Below are 15,726 nucleotides of genomic sequence, written 5' to 3'. Positions count from 1 at the left end.
GCATTTAAAACTACAGAGTCAAGTTCATATTCAAATGAAAAACCTAAGACTGCTCTCTAACTCAAAATTGTTCCTAAATTTGAAACAGAAGTCTGAAGTGTCTGCTGAATCAAACAACAGAAGTTAAAGCTTGCTTCATTCTTAGAACAACTATTTTGCACAGGAAGATGTTCAAACTTAGAAACAACACAGGAACAAGCACAGCAATGACCTGGATGGTGACAGAAAGGAACTAAACAGCCATTCTGAAACCACCATGTCATGTAATTCGACTGCAAAGAACACACTGGGCAGTGTCTTACAATAGGAAGGCAATTTCTATTCAGATTTTTACTTAGAGGTACAGGACTATAGCATAAAAGCATCCTCTCACTTTTTAAAAAGAAGAACTGGGGAGCTCTGACAGGTCTTTTGCATTCCCAGAGAAACTACACTGAGAAACCAAGCTGTAACACACCCCATCCTCTAGCATTTCCTCAGATAAAAGTAGGCATCAACTACTGCAAAATTAGTATCTACCCAAGAACATCTTACATGAAATGCATGGACATATCTTTGCATCCAGACAAGGATTTCAGAATACAAAACCACAGTGCAAAACCCAAAAAGAGTTCTGAAAAAATAGTTTTTAAGTAGGCAAAACTCTCAGAATTAAAGAGCAGGATTACAAAGACAAAGTATGGTGCCAAGAAGTGGGCTGACAAATTAATACCAGGTTATTTCCCTCGTAGAGGTTTACATGTTTCACACTTAGCATTTTGCTTTATGATGTCACAATATTTTTATGGAGCATTATTTAAAAATCATATCTCAGTCAACAGTCTAGTTTAGAATTCATCATGTTTTACCCTAAATGGCCACTTGGAATGCTGTGAAACATGATTTGCAGCCAGAAGCACCAAGTACATAAATTCTTCCACATCAAAGGAGTAGTTTGTAAATTTTGGATGTTCTCCCAGTGTTGGGTGGTGTCCCTAGAAAAATGAAATGAGGCATTTTAGACAGAAAAAATAAAAATACATCTTCCATTCAAAAATCCACAATAAAAATTGAGCATCTGCCATTTTAATCTGTTATTCCAGATCCACTGATCTGCTCTGAGACAAAATAGTCAGCAAAGCATCTGCATACCAGCAGTGCTGTGGATGGCTTGGATTAATGGCCAGTTTGTTTCATTACTTAATTACAACAGGGAAGTTAATGTGGCCTAAAGAATGAAAATTGCATTTCAAATATCCAAACATAGATAGGTAAAGCAAGCTAAGCTTTAAATGCTCCAAGTGATGGCACCCTACCCTTCCAGCAGAGGCCCCCATTACCTGATCTTGAGGGAACACTTTGTTCCTTTTCCGCCAGGTGATGTAGTGGATGCCTCTCAGCCTTGCCAGGTCCAGGTAGCAACGTTCATCTTCACAGTTGTACCTAGGGGCAGGCACAAAAATCCTAAGTTACCTACACAGACTGTGCTGAAGCTTTCTGGGGTGAAACAGGAGGGAAAATAGACAAAAAACCTCAACCTACTTCAGGCTAAAACGTTTGTTGTCCAGTTTGAAGGCACTGAAAAGAACAACAAGGGCTTCTGTCTATTCTTAAGATGTGGCCAAGGAGCCAGTCTGAGGCACATCTGCATGTCAGGCATGTCCCTGTCCAGCTGCAGCAGCTCTTGGACATATAAAAAGACACTGCATGTCTGAGCTTATTTGGAGACTGGACAAAATTCTCTCAAGCCAAAAATATGCAGCAAAGCATCAGCTTCACAGCCTTCCCACAGCAGGGATTTTAAGCAGAATTTCCCAGGATGAAGAATTCAGTGCTCTTCTGAGAAGTGTGCTGCATTTTTGGTTAGTTCTATAGAACTGCAGTGCCTATGTTCAGAAGGAAGCTACTGAAGAAATTTAGATGAAACAGAATGACACACAACTGGGCTTGCTCAGCAAGCTGGTGCTCATCTTCTGAGCCTAGAAAGGAGTTTATGAATAACCTTCAGGGGGATCTTTAACACCCTAGACATGCATCTTGTGTAATCAAGTCCCCTGAATCACCAAAATACTACTAGATTGCAGACCCACCAAGCAGAATCTGAACAGTGAGGCTCTCTTTCATTTTACTTTTCTTTGCCATTTTCCTCAAGCAGTTCCTGACCAGGCTGCATTTTATTTCCCTATAACTTAAGAAATCACAGGCTAAACCTGTATGATACAGTTACATTCTATTTTATAATGCAAACTTCCTTGCTTTTGACTTCCAAAAGAGGTTGCCCAAAAGGAAGTTTAGATGAGCATACACAACAAACATTCATAGTAAAATTCTAGCAACAGATAAAACCAGATATTAGGAGTTGTGTGTGAGGGGAAAGAGAGAGAAACAGACTTACAGTTCAAAAACAACAGCCCAGTCTGGTAGAAAGAGCAAATGGGTAAGTCCAGCTCCATGCATCCCAATGAATATATCAGAGTTGTGGGTGATTCTCAATTGCTCTGAAAATTCAAGTTCCCTGCAGACAACACAAGACAAGTGGTGACCTGGCATGCCCATCTATCTCAGCAAGAATTAGTTACGTGTAGAAAGCACAAAATTAACCCAAGGGAAAACTGAAAGGGTGAATTGATTTTTCAAGGAACAATACTAAGAATCACAAATGCTGCAGCCAGCAATAACTCAGCATGGAATTAAAAGAAATGAAGGCAGGTTTCAAAACTTCACAAGAGTCTGTTCAAAACATCTGAACTGAGCCACTAACTCAAGAGATTCATGCCTGGAGTAGTTCATCACAGGATGAGAGTGCTCATCCAGCTCACCCAGAACTCCCTCAAATAACACACTTCCTGGGGTTTGCAATGGCTGGACATGAGGGCATCTGCAGCTCTGCCTGCAACCAGCTTTCACCAGACACAGGCAGCATCAGATCACACTAGTTTCTTTTACCAACTTACGTACTTGTATTTGTAGTCTACCACTCTGACCTCCAATGTCGACACAGTTTTTAAAGCATTCACCAGCTAAGGAAGAGAATAAAAAGATAATGATTTGGTGCTCTCCTTCAATTAATTCCTCCCCTGCACTCCTGATCATTTTACACAGTCCTCCTCCTCACCAGGGAATTACAATGAGACAAAACATCCTGTCACCACCACATAAAGGATCAGTTCCCCTCTTTATGTGCCTTCTCATCCAAGATACATATGTTATTCCTGACAGAGCAGCCCCTGGAGAAGAGTCTTGACATCCTGCACTCTTACAGAAACTACTGTTGACTTTTACATGCTTCAGAAGCCAATCCTAAACCACTCAAACTAGTAGGAGTTCTGTGAAGAATAGTGGGAAGATGCAGTTAGATTTCCAAAAGATATTCCAACACCTGAAGAAGCAAATTGGTTGCCAGAAAGATTTTCAAAAATATCTTACTAGGTCAGACTCCTAGTCACAAGAGGAGTGAAAGCAGGCTACAGCCTGAGTTTCTAACCTTAAAGGGCACTTTCTAAGTCTCCAATCCAGTCTGCAGGACAGTAAGAAAGAAAGTATATTTTTTGTAGAAGTGGAGTAAAGATTAACTTCTCCCCTTCTGCCAAGTCCACTAAGTCGTGAGATTCAAAAACATGACTCAACATGAAAAATCATTGAGATTTGAATGCACACACAGATACAACAGCTTATGCATTTTAATCTGCAAGCATAATAAAGGTTTTTGTCACAGCCTTCAACACTGGGGATTGTAGAAATAAAAGGGAATCTGAAAGCAAAATAATTTAACGATATCAGAAGCTCTGCAGTGTCTGTTTGTTAGAAGGAAATACTTCTAGTATTACATCTGTACTCCTCCACTGGGTATTTAAAAGGGGCAACAAGGTTCAGTGTCTGGCATGCAGAAATAGAGACTGCTTAGAAGACACACCAGAAGAAATTAATCCTAGCACTGAACATATTTGTTCAAGATCTGTCAGCATACAGATGTCTTGGCTGTATCAGAAAAAATAATAATCAAGTCAATGAGCAAAATTTAACTTCTGATAAACTTGTTTTAAAAATAAAAAGGACCACACCTCATTCTGGTTTAATATTTTCCTGTAGTCTGTACTGCGTGCGAGGATGGTGACTCGAATTTTCCCATCCTAAAAAGAAAGCAGCAGCAGCAGAGTGTTAGCTCTGAGCCAGACCTCACACAAAAACCCCTCCCAAACAGTTCTGTATTTACTTCTGGCAATTATTTGAGCAACTAAATACATTCCCTCCCCATGTAACAGATGTAACCACCTGAAAATTTACATCGTGTTTTCCAGCAGTTTAAAAGCGTCAAAAACTTTGTGCAAGTCTGACTATTAGCAAAGAATAAAACATTTTCTGAAAGATTTATTTTATTCAGGACAAAAGAGCCTTTGCATTACATATTATAGAGTTTTTGAAAGCTGGAAAACAGCTTTCAGGATGGCTTGTGTACAAGACCCTCAGAAAAAAATATTTTACTTCTATAGCAGCTCCTCCTTTTACGTCTTTCAATTAACTGGACTCCCAGAGTAAGTGTTCCAAGTGAAATAGAGATCTAACTGCATGACTGCCATTAGTGGCAGCAGGAGAAGCAGAACTAAATGCCTGTGCAGTGCTTTGAACATGTGCCCCTCGGTGATAATACGTAGGCTACACTCTGGCAAGTACTTCAGGGAGCCCAGAACTGCCCCATCCATCAATGCAGCCACTGCAACAACTTTCCAAAACTACCCGTGTGCACAAGAGAGAGGGCCAGGGCCAGGCAGATGGCACTGGGCAGGGACTGGAAGGAGCAGATTCAGTCATTTACTCCTCTGACCTGGGCTCAGCAGGAGCTACAAGGATCAATAAGGAGCAAGCTCACTGCTCTGTGGGATCCCCTCTGCTGGGCCCAAGAGCAGCACTTCATCAGCATGTTCCAGCAGAGACCATGCACTGTGTGTCTTCTTTAACTATGAAGGAACCAAAGGCCTTGAGCACAGAGGATGGAGGCAGGGAAGAGACCTTAGGGTCAGGAGGAGGATGTACTAAAGTCGGTGTCTTATTTCCATAGGACAGACTTTCACAAACATACACAAATGTTTGCTAGAGGCCTTCACAAAACAGGCTGACTTACTGGGAAGAAAATCCCAAGCATCACAGGAAAGGACAAAAAGTGCACAATATGCTCTTGTTCCCCACCGGGTCCAGCTTGCTAATGCTGTTTCTCTCCTAAGAGCCATCAGCTCCATATTACAACTATATGATTCAGTTACCATACCTTGGGTCCTTCTTGTGTGATATTTAATCTGTGTAATACATGTTGAGAAAATGCTCTAAAGAGCCCTGTACCACGACAGCCAGAGATCTAAAATTTAAAAAAGCAACTGTTAATACAAAAAAGTTATTCTGCTCAGAAAAACCTCTCTTTGTGATCAGCTTTTTTCCCAATTTTGTGGAACAAATGCCTAGGATCATGCACTGTGCTAAACATGTCACTATTCACCACAACACAAGTGGCACTTTCATTTAGAAAGAAATATAACTCTCCCCACAGTGTTACAGCCTGAATGCATGAGCTCATACTCCCAGTGTACTCCATACTGTCAGTGTAGGAGCTCTTCTGCTGTGCAAAAATACCAGTAAGTCCACAGTGCCCACCCATTAAAGAGGTTTAGTGAACTGTGACATGTGAGACTGCACACAACCAGTTACTGTCAACCAGCTAAAGCAGCTTCACAATCCTAATCTGTAGGGAAGATTAGTGCATCCATTCCATGATAGCTCAGCTAGGTATTTGAGGGATTCGTTAGCTGAGACTTTACGCCGTCACACATCTAGTTAACACAGTGGATGGATAAAAAGGACTCACCAGTGGTGTGTTATAAAACAAGCCATAACGCATCCGAGGCAGTAATGAGAAGACTGCTTCTTTAAAGCACACCTGCAAAGGAGATCACAAGAAGTGACACTGCTCTGCTACCTTCCACTGGCACATCCCCTGCCCATTCAGTGGAATCACTGCTTATAATGAGCTAGCAATTACATGCTCCTGTCAAGAAAATCCTCACTTCCTCAACTGTGCAAATGAATAGAACAAAGACAATCCTGACTCCAAAAGAGCTCCCACTTAGGATGCTAGAGATTCAAGTGTGAGAAGAGGTAAGAAAACCACCCCCAAAACAGAACAAACATAAGCTACATACAAGAAAACCAGTTAGAGAGTAGTGAGTTTAAAGACAAGATTTAAGAGACTAAAATGAGGTCTGAATGAATGGGTACATTTTTTTGGGTGGAGTAAAATCGTATTTATTGATAAACAGCAGGTTTGATATACTAACAGTTGCAGGAGAAGATAAATGCCTAAGTAGGAATGAGAAGACTAAGAAAAACACTACTATTTGAAAACCCTTAACTTCAGTAGTTGAGTCCTGCATAAGTAAAACCAATACATTGACATCACCTCTCAGAAGACACAAAAGTTAGGTCCATCTATATAAAACACAGACATGCCACAGAATTAAGTTACAGCTCTGTCTCTTGTTTGTAAGGTAGAACACTCATATTACAGAAATTAAACATGCATGGAAAGTATTAATGCTCCTCTGGAACACCCAGATCCACAACCTGCTTGAGAAGCTGTCATATTCACTACCTAGTGGCTTTGAATTAAAAAAAAATACATGCAAAATTCCATACCCTTTTAGAATCAAAGGTTTTCAAGTGTATTATTTCATAGTCAGTAAATGCCTTCCATGTCTCACTGAAGAGGTCACCATAGCCATATGAGCTCTAGGAGGTAAGGAAAAAACACAAGGGTACAACGATTGCATAAATGCACCTGAAAACTGTCTTCATTGTTTACAAGTTCCATACCTGAGTTTTAAAATATAGTAAATATGCACATCCCCACCCTGGAACCTAAACAGCCAAACACAGGACACAGACATTACAGAACACCAAACCCTGTGTTTACAATAGCAGTTAACTCAAATTACCTGTCAGGTAGTTAATTTTTAATAAAACAGTCTTTAAATTAGCAATCTAAACAAGGTCTTCAGCAGCAGATTAGAATTTCTGAGCTAGAAGCAAGGAGTACCTACTACTTTCCCCACAGACAACAGAACACAAGTTAAATTTGAAGTAGCAGACTCATAAGGAAGGTAGAAGGCATGAACCTCCTGAGATTAAAAAAAAATCACCTGGGAATTGCAATGCAGTGTAATGTTTGAATTAAAAAGTCACAACAAGTCTGTTTCACGTTTGCCTCTGTTTTGGGATGGTCACTTGCACCACAAATTGAAGGCAATGATCTGATTTGATGGAAGAAACAGCCAGGACATGATTTTTTCCCTTTACTTTCACTGGCTACCAAGAAGTTTCTCTACAGGAGAGGATAAAACTTCCCCCCTTGCAGCAACACTGTGGATCTTTTTAGGAACCATCTACTCCCTACAACATTGGCCTAGCAGCTTTCAACTTGGTAAGACTTCCTACACATCTGAAGGCTAAGAGTCATCATCTCTTGCTCTTTTAATGCAATTCAATGTGCCCTCAGTAGTCCTGGTACAGATTCTTGCTTAAAGCTTCCTTTCAACTCTGGAGCTGGTTCAGGCTGCTTGGAAAGTTATGTGGAAATACTCTCAATAAGAAATGTGAGAATAAGTCTCCAAATGACCACAGAAGAGAGCAGATATCTAATGAAATGTAAAAGAACTTAAAGAGTGCCAGGTTTCCTTCAGTTAAAGAGGTGCTTCCTTCTCCTTCTTCTGTCATTGTTTTAATGCATTTTACAATCCGTGCTGCTTTCTGGCCATCTGTTCTGCAAGAACTGCTCCCCTAGATTAGCAGTAGAGAACTGATCTTCAAAGCCCTAAGTACTACTTACTAACCCTATCTGCCCTCCCCAAAAGTGCTTTATAAACACTGGCATTTGCAGACAGTCAGCAAATCAACACCCAGTGGATTTCCTACTCATTTTCTGCTCAGTTTAACCTATATCTAAGGGCATTATTGCTTAATAAGAACAGTGCACTGACTCTACAGTAGCTAGAAAGTATGGTCAAACCTAATTACATCAAGGGGTAAAAAAGGAGAATTAATAATAAGCTGAAGTCCATCCTCTGATCATCACAGACAGCTCATCAGTAGTCAGTTGGTGCCATCACCTGGTTGTACGTGGTAACGAACTAGAGCAGCCTGAGCAGTTAAGACATTTAAAATGATCGGACTGTGACAGCACTTGCTTTGAATGGTACATTTGAGGGAGTTATTTGATTCAACAATACTTTGAAAAGCAACTCTTTGTCTTACATAGAAATTTGCAGTGCTGTCTGACACATCTGATCTTTTCAGAAAGCCATCAGAGCTGGATTAACAGGTCCCTGCACAACATCCAGCGAGCTTGCTTGTCTGGCAGGCACATTTATTTCAGCTTTCAAAACGTAAGAGAACTAGAAATAAAAAAAGTCTCTTCTAGCCAAAGAAACTTCTCATTAAATAGCAAGCAGGGGATATTTGCAGTTCTCTATTGGATATTTGTTGTCCAAGCAGTTTATGCTCAAAAAATAAAACTCAGAATTTTATAAGAACAAGAAGGGTGTGGGACAATAGCACAGTCAAGAATTGTGTTATTTCTGGACCTGATTAAACATGTTAGCTGGCATGATACACATGACACAGTTTTTCATTGTTTCTTTAACACCCTCCTACATGGCAGAAACACTGGCCAGTAAAACTAGTATTATTCTTAAATGCAGTCATGGTTTCAACTCAGCAGTACAGCAGAAATAGCCCCACCTAAAAATGTACTTTGTATGTCATGGTGGCATTCTGAGAGGTGATTGAGAGAAGTAACTGCAAAGGCTACTTAAAAGAATTATTAGACCCTGTTGTAACATATATATATATAAAAGCATTTAATTTTAGTTGTTTTATTACAGGCTGACATTACAGATTTAGAAAGATGCAAGGCTGCATTTCTTTTTAAATATAGAATAAACTGTTTTGAGTAAAACTACTTCAATATTCTCAGATTGAAAAGTCTACCAAAACCACCATGAATGTTCACATCACAAATCAGAAACACAGATCATGTTATTTTTGAGGTCACATCAAAAAAAGGGCGTAATTATGTACTAGCAAAAGATGAGTTGTGGAGTAACACTCAAACAGCACATGGTTTACTGTAGAAAATCTGTTACCTAACAATTGTTCATGCACCTGTATTAACAAGACCCAAAAACTTATCAGTTCCACATGGCTAAGCCCACAAAAAAAGCAAAGGATTGGCTACTGAAAGCTTCAGAATCTCTATAAAACAGAAATACAACCCATGACAAAAAGGTTAAAAGCACAGCAGACTTACAGTGTCCCACATGACAATGTTGACATCAGTACTGAAGGAGTTATTAATATGCTGTGTAATATAAAGATTGACGAAATCACAGAAGTGATGGTACATATTAACACCTGAGAAAGAAAGAACTGTTAGCAAAACATTGCATTACTTGCTTCACTTTTTATTGGTTTAAGAATTTTTTCCTTAGTAATATCCTGCATTTTATACCAGTTTTCCTCTGCTTCTACCTGAAGGCTTCTTGTACACATTAAAAAAAAAAAAAAGCAGACCTGTACAGGGAAGGTGAGAAATCTGAAGTAAAAAGTGGTTTTTTAAAAACGTTCTGAGAAATTAGAGGGGCCAAAAGACAGCATAAGAAAAAATCTTCTTGTGTGCTGTTTCTCATTACAGTTCGTAGCTGCTTTCTGAAGTATGTGAAAGCAACTACTGCTTTAACAATAGCTAGTTAGACAGAAAGGAAACATTAAAACCAGGCCTTCGGCACTGATCTTGGCTCTGCTTTGTTAGGGTTAAGGGAAGCTCTGTCTGCAGGACTGCAAGACAGAACTTGTATTGCACATGAGCCAAAGGCCAAGTAATTCCTCAGTTTTTTTCTCATAGCAGTCTTGTTCATTCTTGGTTTCTTAAGCTAACACCTCCAGATCATGCCACATAAAAAACATCTGTGAAACAAAGGAGGTAACATAGTCCAGGCTCCCTGCTAGTGAAGATCAGATCCCAGTTTTGGAACCCTATGTACACAGCTGCTGTTTCCAAGCTTCTGACCAAAACAAAGTGCCACAGGAACTAGCTCCTGGGCTTCCTATATTGCTCCAAGAGCAATTTTCCCATCTCCCCTGAAACAAAGGAGATGAACAAAATCCCCACCTGAGCCACAGTTAGATCACCTGCTCAAAGGTACAAACTGACAGGACAGAAACTCCTCCATAGTAACTGCTCAGGGGCCTGCAACAATTTTGCTTAAAATATCAGCAGGGGAAGAGGGGTAATCCAGTTTACAGTTGCAGTGTGCTAGAGGGTCTGAACACAGCAGACAACTATCCAGTTTAAACTACAGCATAACCCACAGCAGCTTGTTTGTATGTTTACAACCCAGACACTCCCTTTCATTAACATTTGTCTGCAAAATATGCTGCATGAACAAAAAGGTCGGTGGACTTCAAAAAACTGCCAAGTACCACTGGCTGATTCCTGCAGCTGTTTGGGTGCTGTCCCTCTTGGGAATTTTGGTGAAGTGCTGTACAGCATTCACCACTGCTCTCTGTCATGAGCAAGCTGATTTCTTCCTGTAGTGGCTTTTCACCTATATTTGAAGCTTTAAGATTAAAACAGGGCTGTGTTTTGTTTTGTATCCTTTGGATTTTCTGGGATGGGTGAGGGGAAGTATTTTAATCAACAAAGCTTATTCCCTTGAACTTTGTCTTTGAATACTGCTTCCTCTTCCTTATCATTGAATATACATCAAATCCTCAATTACTGAGCACATACAAGACATATGTACATATACCCTGTGTTTCACGGTATGACCCAGAAACAGGGCCAAAATAAAAACACTCTGTGCAAAGGAGTCTTTGGCACAAAGTCAAAGACCCTCTCAAAATGCAGTCAAGAGTCAATGACTCTGCAAAACAAGTGGAATTTATTAATATATTTATTTATTTGTCTGTGGCAAAATGCAAGGATTTAAACCTACATCTCCAAGTTCATTAATGGAACTACAGAAAAAAGGAATTCAAAGGTCACACCATCATTCAAACATGAAAATGTATTACAAGGGAACCTGACAATCATACAGGCATAATGCAGATGGGGAAGCTGGATATGTGGTCTTTTTACTGCAGTACTGTAAGATAAGAAACTAAGCTAAAGATATCCATTACCTGCATCTAATTTCATGAAGTATGTTGGCTTTTCAATAACAACATCACACTTCTCATCTTCTAGGGGCCTGAAGTTCAACGCAGTAAATGTCTGGAGTTCTGCAAACCTACCAAGATTCAATCACACAGAACACGCTTTGTCATTAACACACTTAAACAAATGTACTTCACACATCTAAGATTTAGTAACTGTTCCTCCAGTCCATTTGATTTAACAGGACTGCTGAAAACTGACAAGAATCTGACAATTAAAATGACTTGAAATTGTAATGGAAGGTTCTTCAGGTTATGAGCTTCTAGAGGTTAAACACCACCTTTGATCTCAGGAGTGAACAGCATCTTTGATCTACAAATCAAGGCAGCAGAGAAATAACAAAGAGCCTCAGAGCCTACATCTGTGGATCTGTCCAACTTGATCTGCATTGCCAAGGACACTTCAATAAGAACTTCATGCTTTGGTCAGAACAATGAATGTAGACGTGATATTTATTATTCCTGGATCCAAACAAGGATGAACAGTTGAGACCACAAAAGCAGGTAGAGAGGGCAAGCCTCTTCCTCCTCTGCAGATATTCTTAATTCCAATTGACCATCAATGCAAAATGAGGGAAAAAAGTTAAAATGTGAAAAAAACATCTAAATTAATTCTAACATGGACCTTAGAAATTCCAATTCCTTCATGTTTCATCAATTAACTGGCAATGCAGCTTTGAAGTGCTAACATGCAACCTGTGACACTTAGCCAGCTACCACAAAACACTCTCTGCACTTTCCACTCAGCTTGTAGCCTGTTTCCTGTGTCACATTCCTAGCTCAGGCTCCCTGGGAACACCACATTAGCATCTATCCGGGATCAGGCACTGCTTCAGCCCCAACACCACAAAGGTCTGGGTGAGCTAAGACACAAGTGCAAACTTCAAGGCATTTCAAACAGAACATCTGTCTCTTTCTATAGACAGATCAGACACACAACCAGCACATTGTCCAGAAAACACCTGAGGGTTATAACTTCAAATTACAAGATATTTTCAGATCTTTTGCTCCTATAAATTAGGCAGGACACAATTACTCATAGCACAGTTCAGAACATTCCATATTGATGTAATTACCAGAGGTATCTTATCATGAACTCTGAAATTGACCTTAGAAAGGAGCAACTATCTCCTCATCATGAAATCCCCTCCATGCAGCTGCTAATGGCAGTGAAAAAATTAAAAAAGCATTAGCAAGTGAACTTGGAAGCAGCCTTGACAAGTGATTCTTACCACGACTGCAGGGGGCTCTTGCGTTGACCTTCAGCCAAAAATGCTTGGACATCAAGAGTGCAATGACCTCCAATCTCTCCCTTCTGGAAAAAGTCTTCTTTGAATCTAATGCAAATTAGTAAAAGTCTATCAGCCTTTGGGCAGCAGGGCAGCAAGCACTCTGCAGTCTCTAGTACATACTCAAGACAGTGCTAGTCAGTCTCAATTCAGCAAGGTATTTCATACCTATTTAAAATCTGTAAAACCCAAGTATTTTCTTCAGCACCAATCAAGCATTTCCCACAATTCCCAAATAAAGACAGTGGTGTACTTGGATTTCTACACATCAATTTAGAAAACAGCTAACATTCACTCAGAATGTTACTAGGAAATATTTTCACATACCCAAATGAGTAATTTAATTAGATTTTGCTACATGATTACTTACAGGAGCATCATTAGTTGGGTTTTTCTTTAATAAAAATTTCTCACTGAAATTCACCTCAGATTGCACCAGTAAGTAACCCAAGAACTTTACCAGGAAGACTGAGGTGCAAGAACAGGTTTCATGATAACAAACTGCCAACTAAAAGCACTGTCTAAATCAGCTTTTAGGGTAGGCTGAGAAGATGACAAAACCCATTCTGAAGGGTATCAGTGTCACAGCCATGAACCAGCTCTTTTCAAGTCAGGTGCCCAAGACACTGACTTCAAAGGTAATAAGGCAGAATGAAAAGCAGGTGATGCCCACATCAGTGGTATCACTTTTCCAATACGCAGCATTTTAAATTGTGATGTGGGAGATCCAGGTCCAGATCTCTCTTCAGTCTCAGTACCTAAAAATGCAATTCCCAACTCTGTTACAAAAGCACCTTCTCTCTGACTCATACAACAACAATTCTACTTTGCACATCAACAGATCAAGAAAGGCTGTGACTGAAGACACAGAAAAGTCTTCCCCTTTTCCATCAGAAGGAAGGAATTCCATCACCCATCATCATTCCATAAAGCTGAGAGCTTAGGTTTTTAAATAACCTGTACTGCTGACAGCAGACACAGACAGCAACCAAGAGGTGTAAATTTCAACAGGACCTCAGCAAGAAGCCTCTGATCAGCAGTAAAGCCCCCGGCAAGAAGCACACCACCTTTGTTAAACAAATCCTGAAGTTCTTTTCCCTGCCATCCCTTGGTTACACCATAACATAAGCAAATCAGAGACCTGTCATGGTTTCTCTTCACTGTTCGTAAATCAATGTAGAGGTTTGTTGCTCTGCAGTGCTGAAGGTACCGAGAACAGGTCAGAGATGAATCTCCCTGTGAAGAAAAGAACAGGCAGGATTTCATCAATAACAACAACTATTTTAAGAAACAAATGCAAAGGAACATATCTATCAGAAATACCTACCGTTGCTGCAGGCTTACAATGGGTTTTCATTTCACTGAGTCTCTCTTGAATGTAACCAAAGTCAGCTTGTTTCCAGAATATCTGCTGGGCTGTCTCAATGTCACTTGCCCTGATGTATGAAGGAGAGAGGAAAAAAAAAAAAAAAAAAAAAAAGAATCAAGGTTTGCTGCTAAATTCTAGTAATAACTTGAACAGATAACTTTTTTTCAGTGAACATGGAACAGAAGAGCCAGTTACTTCGCTGACGTGTAAGATGCAAAACAGGAAGCAACTTATCAGCTGCATGTGTGTGAAAACATCAATCACAATTTAAAGCTATTCTTACATACAAGGGGATACTTTTTTATTTTTACATTTTTTTCCTCTGTTTTTAAAGCTAGGAAAGGAAATCCAGAGTTATTTTAAGATTCTGAATTCAATGCTAAATCAGGATAATGAAAACACTGTGGCAGGAAACATTTAAAACAGTATTTTCTTCCTTACAATTTAAATTTTTTAACATGTTTAAAGACTATATTATGTATCAATACAGGCACATATACACACACCTTCACAAAGAATCATCCTTTGATCTCTAAATATCAGAGTAATGTTAACTTCACAGCTAACATGAAAGTAAGCATTACACTCCTCTTTTAACAGCTGTACTTTACACTTTTTAAATGAAACTCACCATCCAGTTTCAACATAATCACACACTGGGTAACTGAACCTGTAATCTGGTTTGCAAGATTTCTCATAACCCCAGCAGGATTTCAGATTCTTCAAGTATTTCTGCAACACAGAATAATTTAATCAGGCTACCCAACAGCAAAATGGGAAATTATTTAAGTTAGTTGTCAGCTTATAAACTACCTCTTGCTAATAAATCTCATATGAAAGGCTTTCAGTTTGGTCTGTTTTCAAACAGAGTTTCAGGAAGAACACTCAGATTCTGCATGTCCAACAGAGACTCCAAGGAGGACACACATCCACAGCAACACTATCCTTGTCTGTAATATGTCTGCTCCAGGACAAGAACTTCTCCTGACTCAGTGAGAAGGATTCCAAAATTTCCCCATCACTGACAGACACAAAGCACAGTGGTCCAGGCTCAACGTGCCACTGCTCCCCAGGCCAAGCCACACAGGTCCCACCCCCAGCTCCACCAAGCAGCTCCAGCCTGAGAAGACACCAGAATTGCTCCAGAGCCAATGCATCTCCAACTGCTGTGACTCCAAGAATAAACCACCCCAATCCTACATTTGGACAAAGAAACAAAAGCAAACCTACTTTATATGGGCAGTGAGAGTCCTGCTTACAGATGCCAGCAATATGCTGGTTATTGTGCAGAAAGTATGAAATATGCTCATCTGGCAAGTTGATGGCTTTGTAGCTATATAATGGCTCTTCTGGAATGTTTCTGAATTCAGTAAGGTTTTCAGTTTGGGAATTTGCCAGAATTTCTTGCAGTACCAATCCAAACACAAGCAACATGAACATGGCAACCTGTGAGTTCTGCACTTAGAAAAGAAAAAAAAAGACACTTTTCAAGCATACCAGGCAACATTCACAGTCAGTCATTTGTATGACTAAATCCTCAAATAAAACTCAAGGATTTGTACTTGTATTTCTGAGGGGGGGGAGGGAGAAGGTTCTTTTTCCTATGAAAAGTAAAACTCTCAGTAAGAGGCCAGACTGTCCAATGTCAGGATTATCTTTGAGTCATTAGTCACTGAGGGTTATTAGGCGCTACCAGCTCCCAGTCAGACCAAAATGGGTGTGTTTACTTTAGCTAAATCCCAAGGGATCCTGAGAGTTCAAATGTGGAAACTAAGTATAGTGCATATAATATCCAGACAGCAGGGAAAAAATGTAGAAGGACTTGGGGGGGGG

The 15,726-nt window shown here is 39.8% G+C and overlaps 1 protein-coding gene across 1 annotated transcript; it reads right to left on the bottom strand.

Moving 5' to 3' along the window:
- Positions 1 to 827: 827 nt before the first annotated feature.
- EOGT (EGF domain-specific O-linked N-acetylglucosamine (GlcNAc) transferase) lies at positions 828 to 15,333 on the bottom strand. Its single transcript, XM_009996902.1, has 15 exons — positions 15,124 to 15,333; positions 14,525 to 14,625; positions 13,852 to 13,960; positions 13,666 to 13,760; positions 12,468 to 12,572; positions 11,203 to 11,309; positions 9,329 to 9,432; positions 6,661 to 6,753; positions 5,834 to 5,905; positions 5,243 to 5,329; positions 4,041 to 4,109; positions 2,938 to 2,999; positions 2,375 to 2,494; positions 1,320 to 1,422; positions 828 to 974 (listed from the first exon to the last, which is right to left on the bottom strand). Exons 1-15 carry the CDS (start codon positions 15,331 to 15,333, stop codon positions 828 to 830), a joined length of 1,584 nt encoding a protein of 527 aa, XP_009995204.1.
- Positions 15,334 to 15,726: the final 393 nt, after the last annotated feature.

This window comes from Chaetura pelagica, unplaced genomic scaffold (assembly GCF_000747805.2).
Source record: "Chaetura pelagica isolate M959 unplaced genomic scaffold, ChaPel_1.0 scaffold24, whole genome shotgun sequence".
Lineage (NCBI taxonomy): Eukaryota > Metazoa > Chordata > Aves > Apodiformes > Apodidae > Chaetura > Chaetura pelagica.
This window is presented reverse-complemented; position numbering and strand designations above follow the sequence as displayed.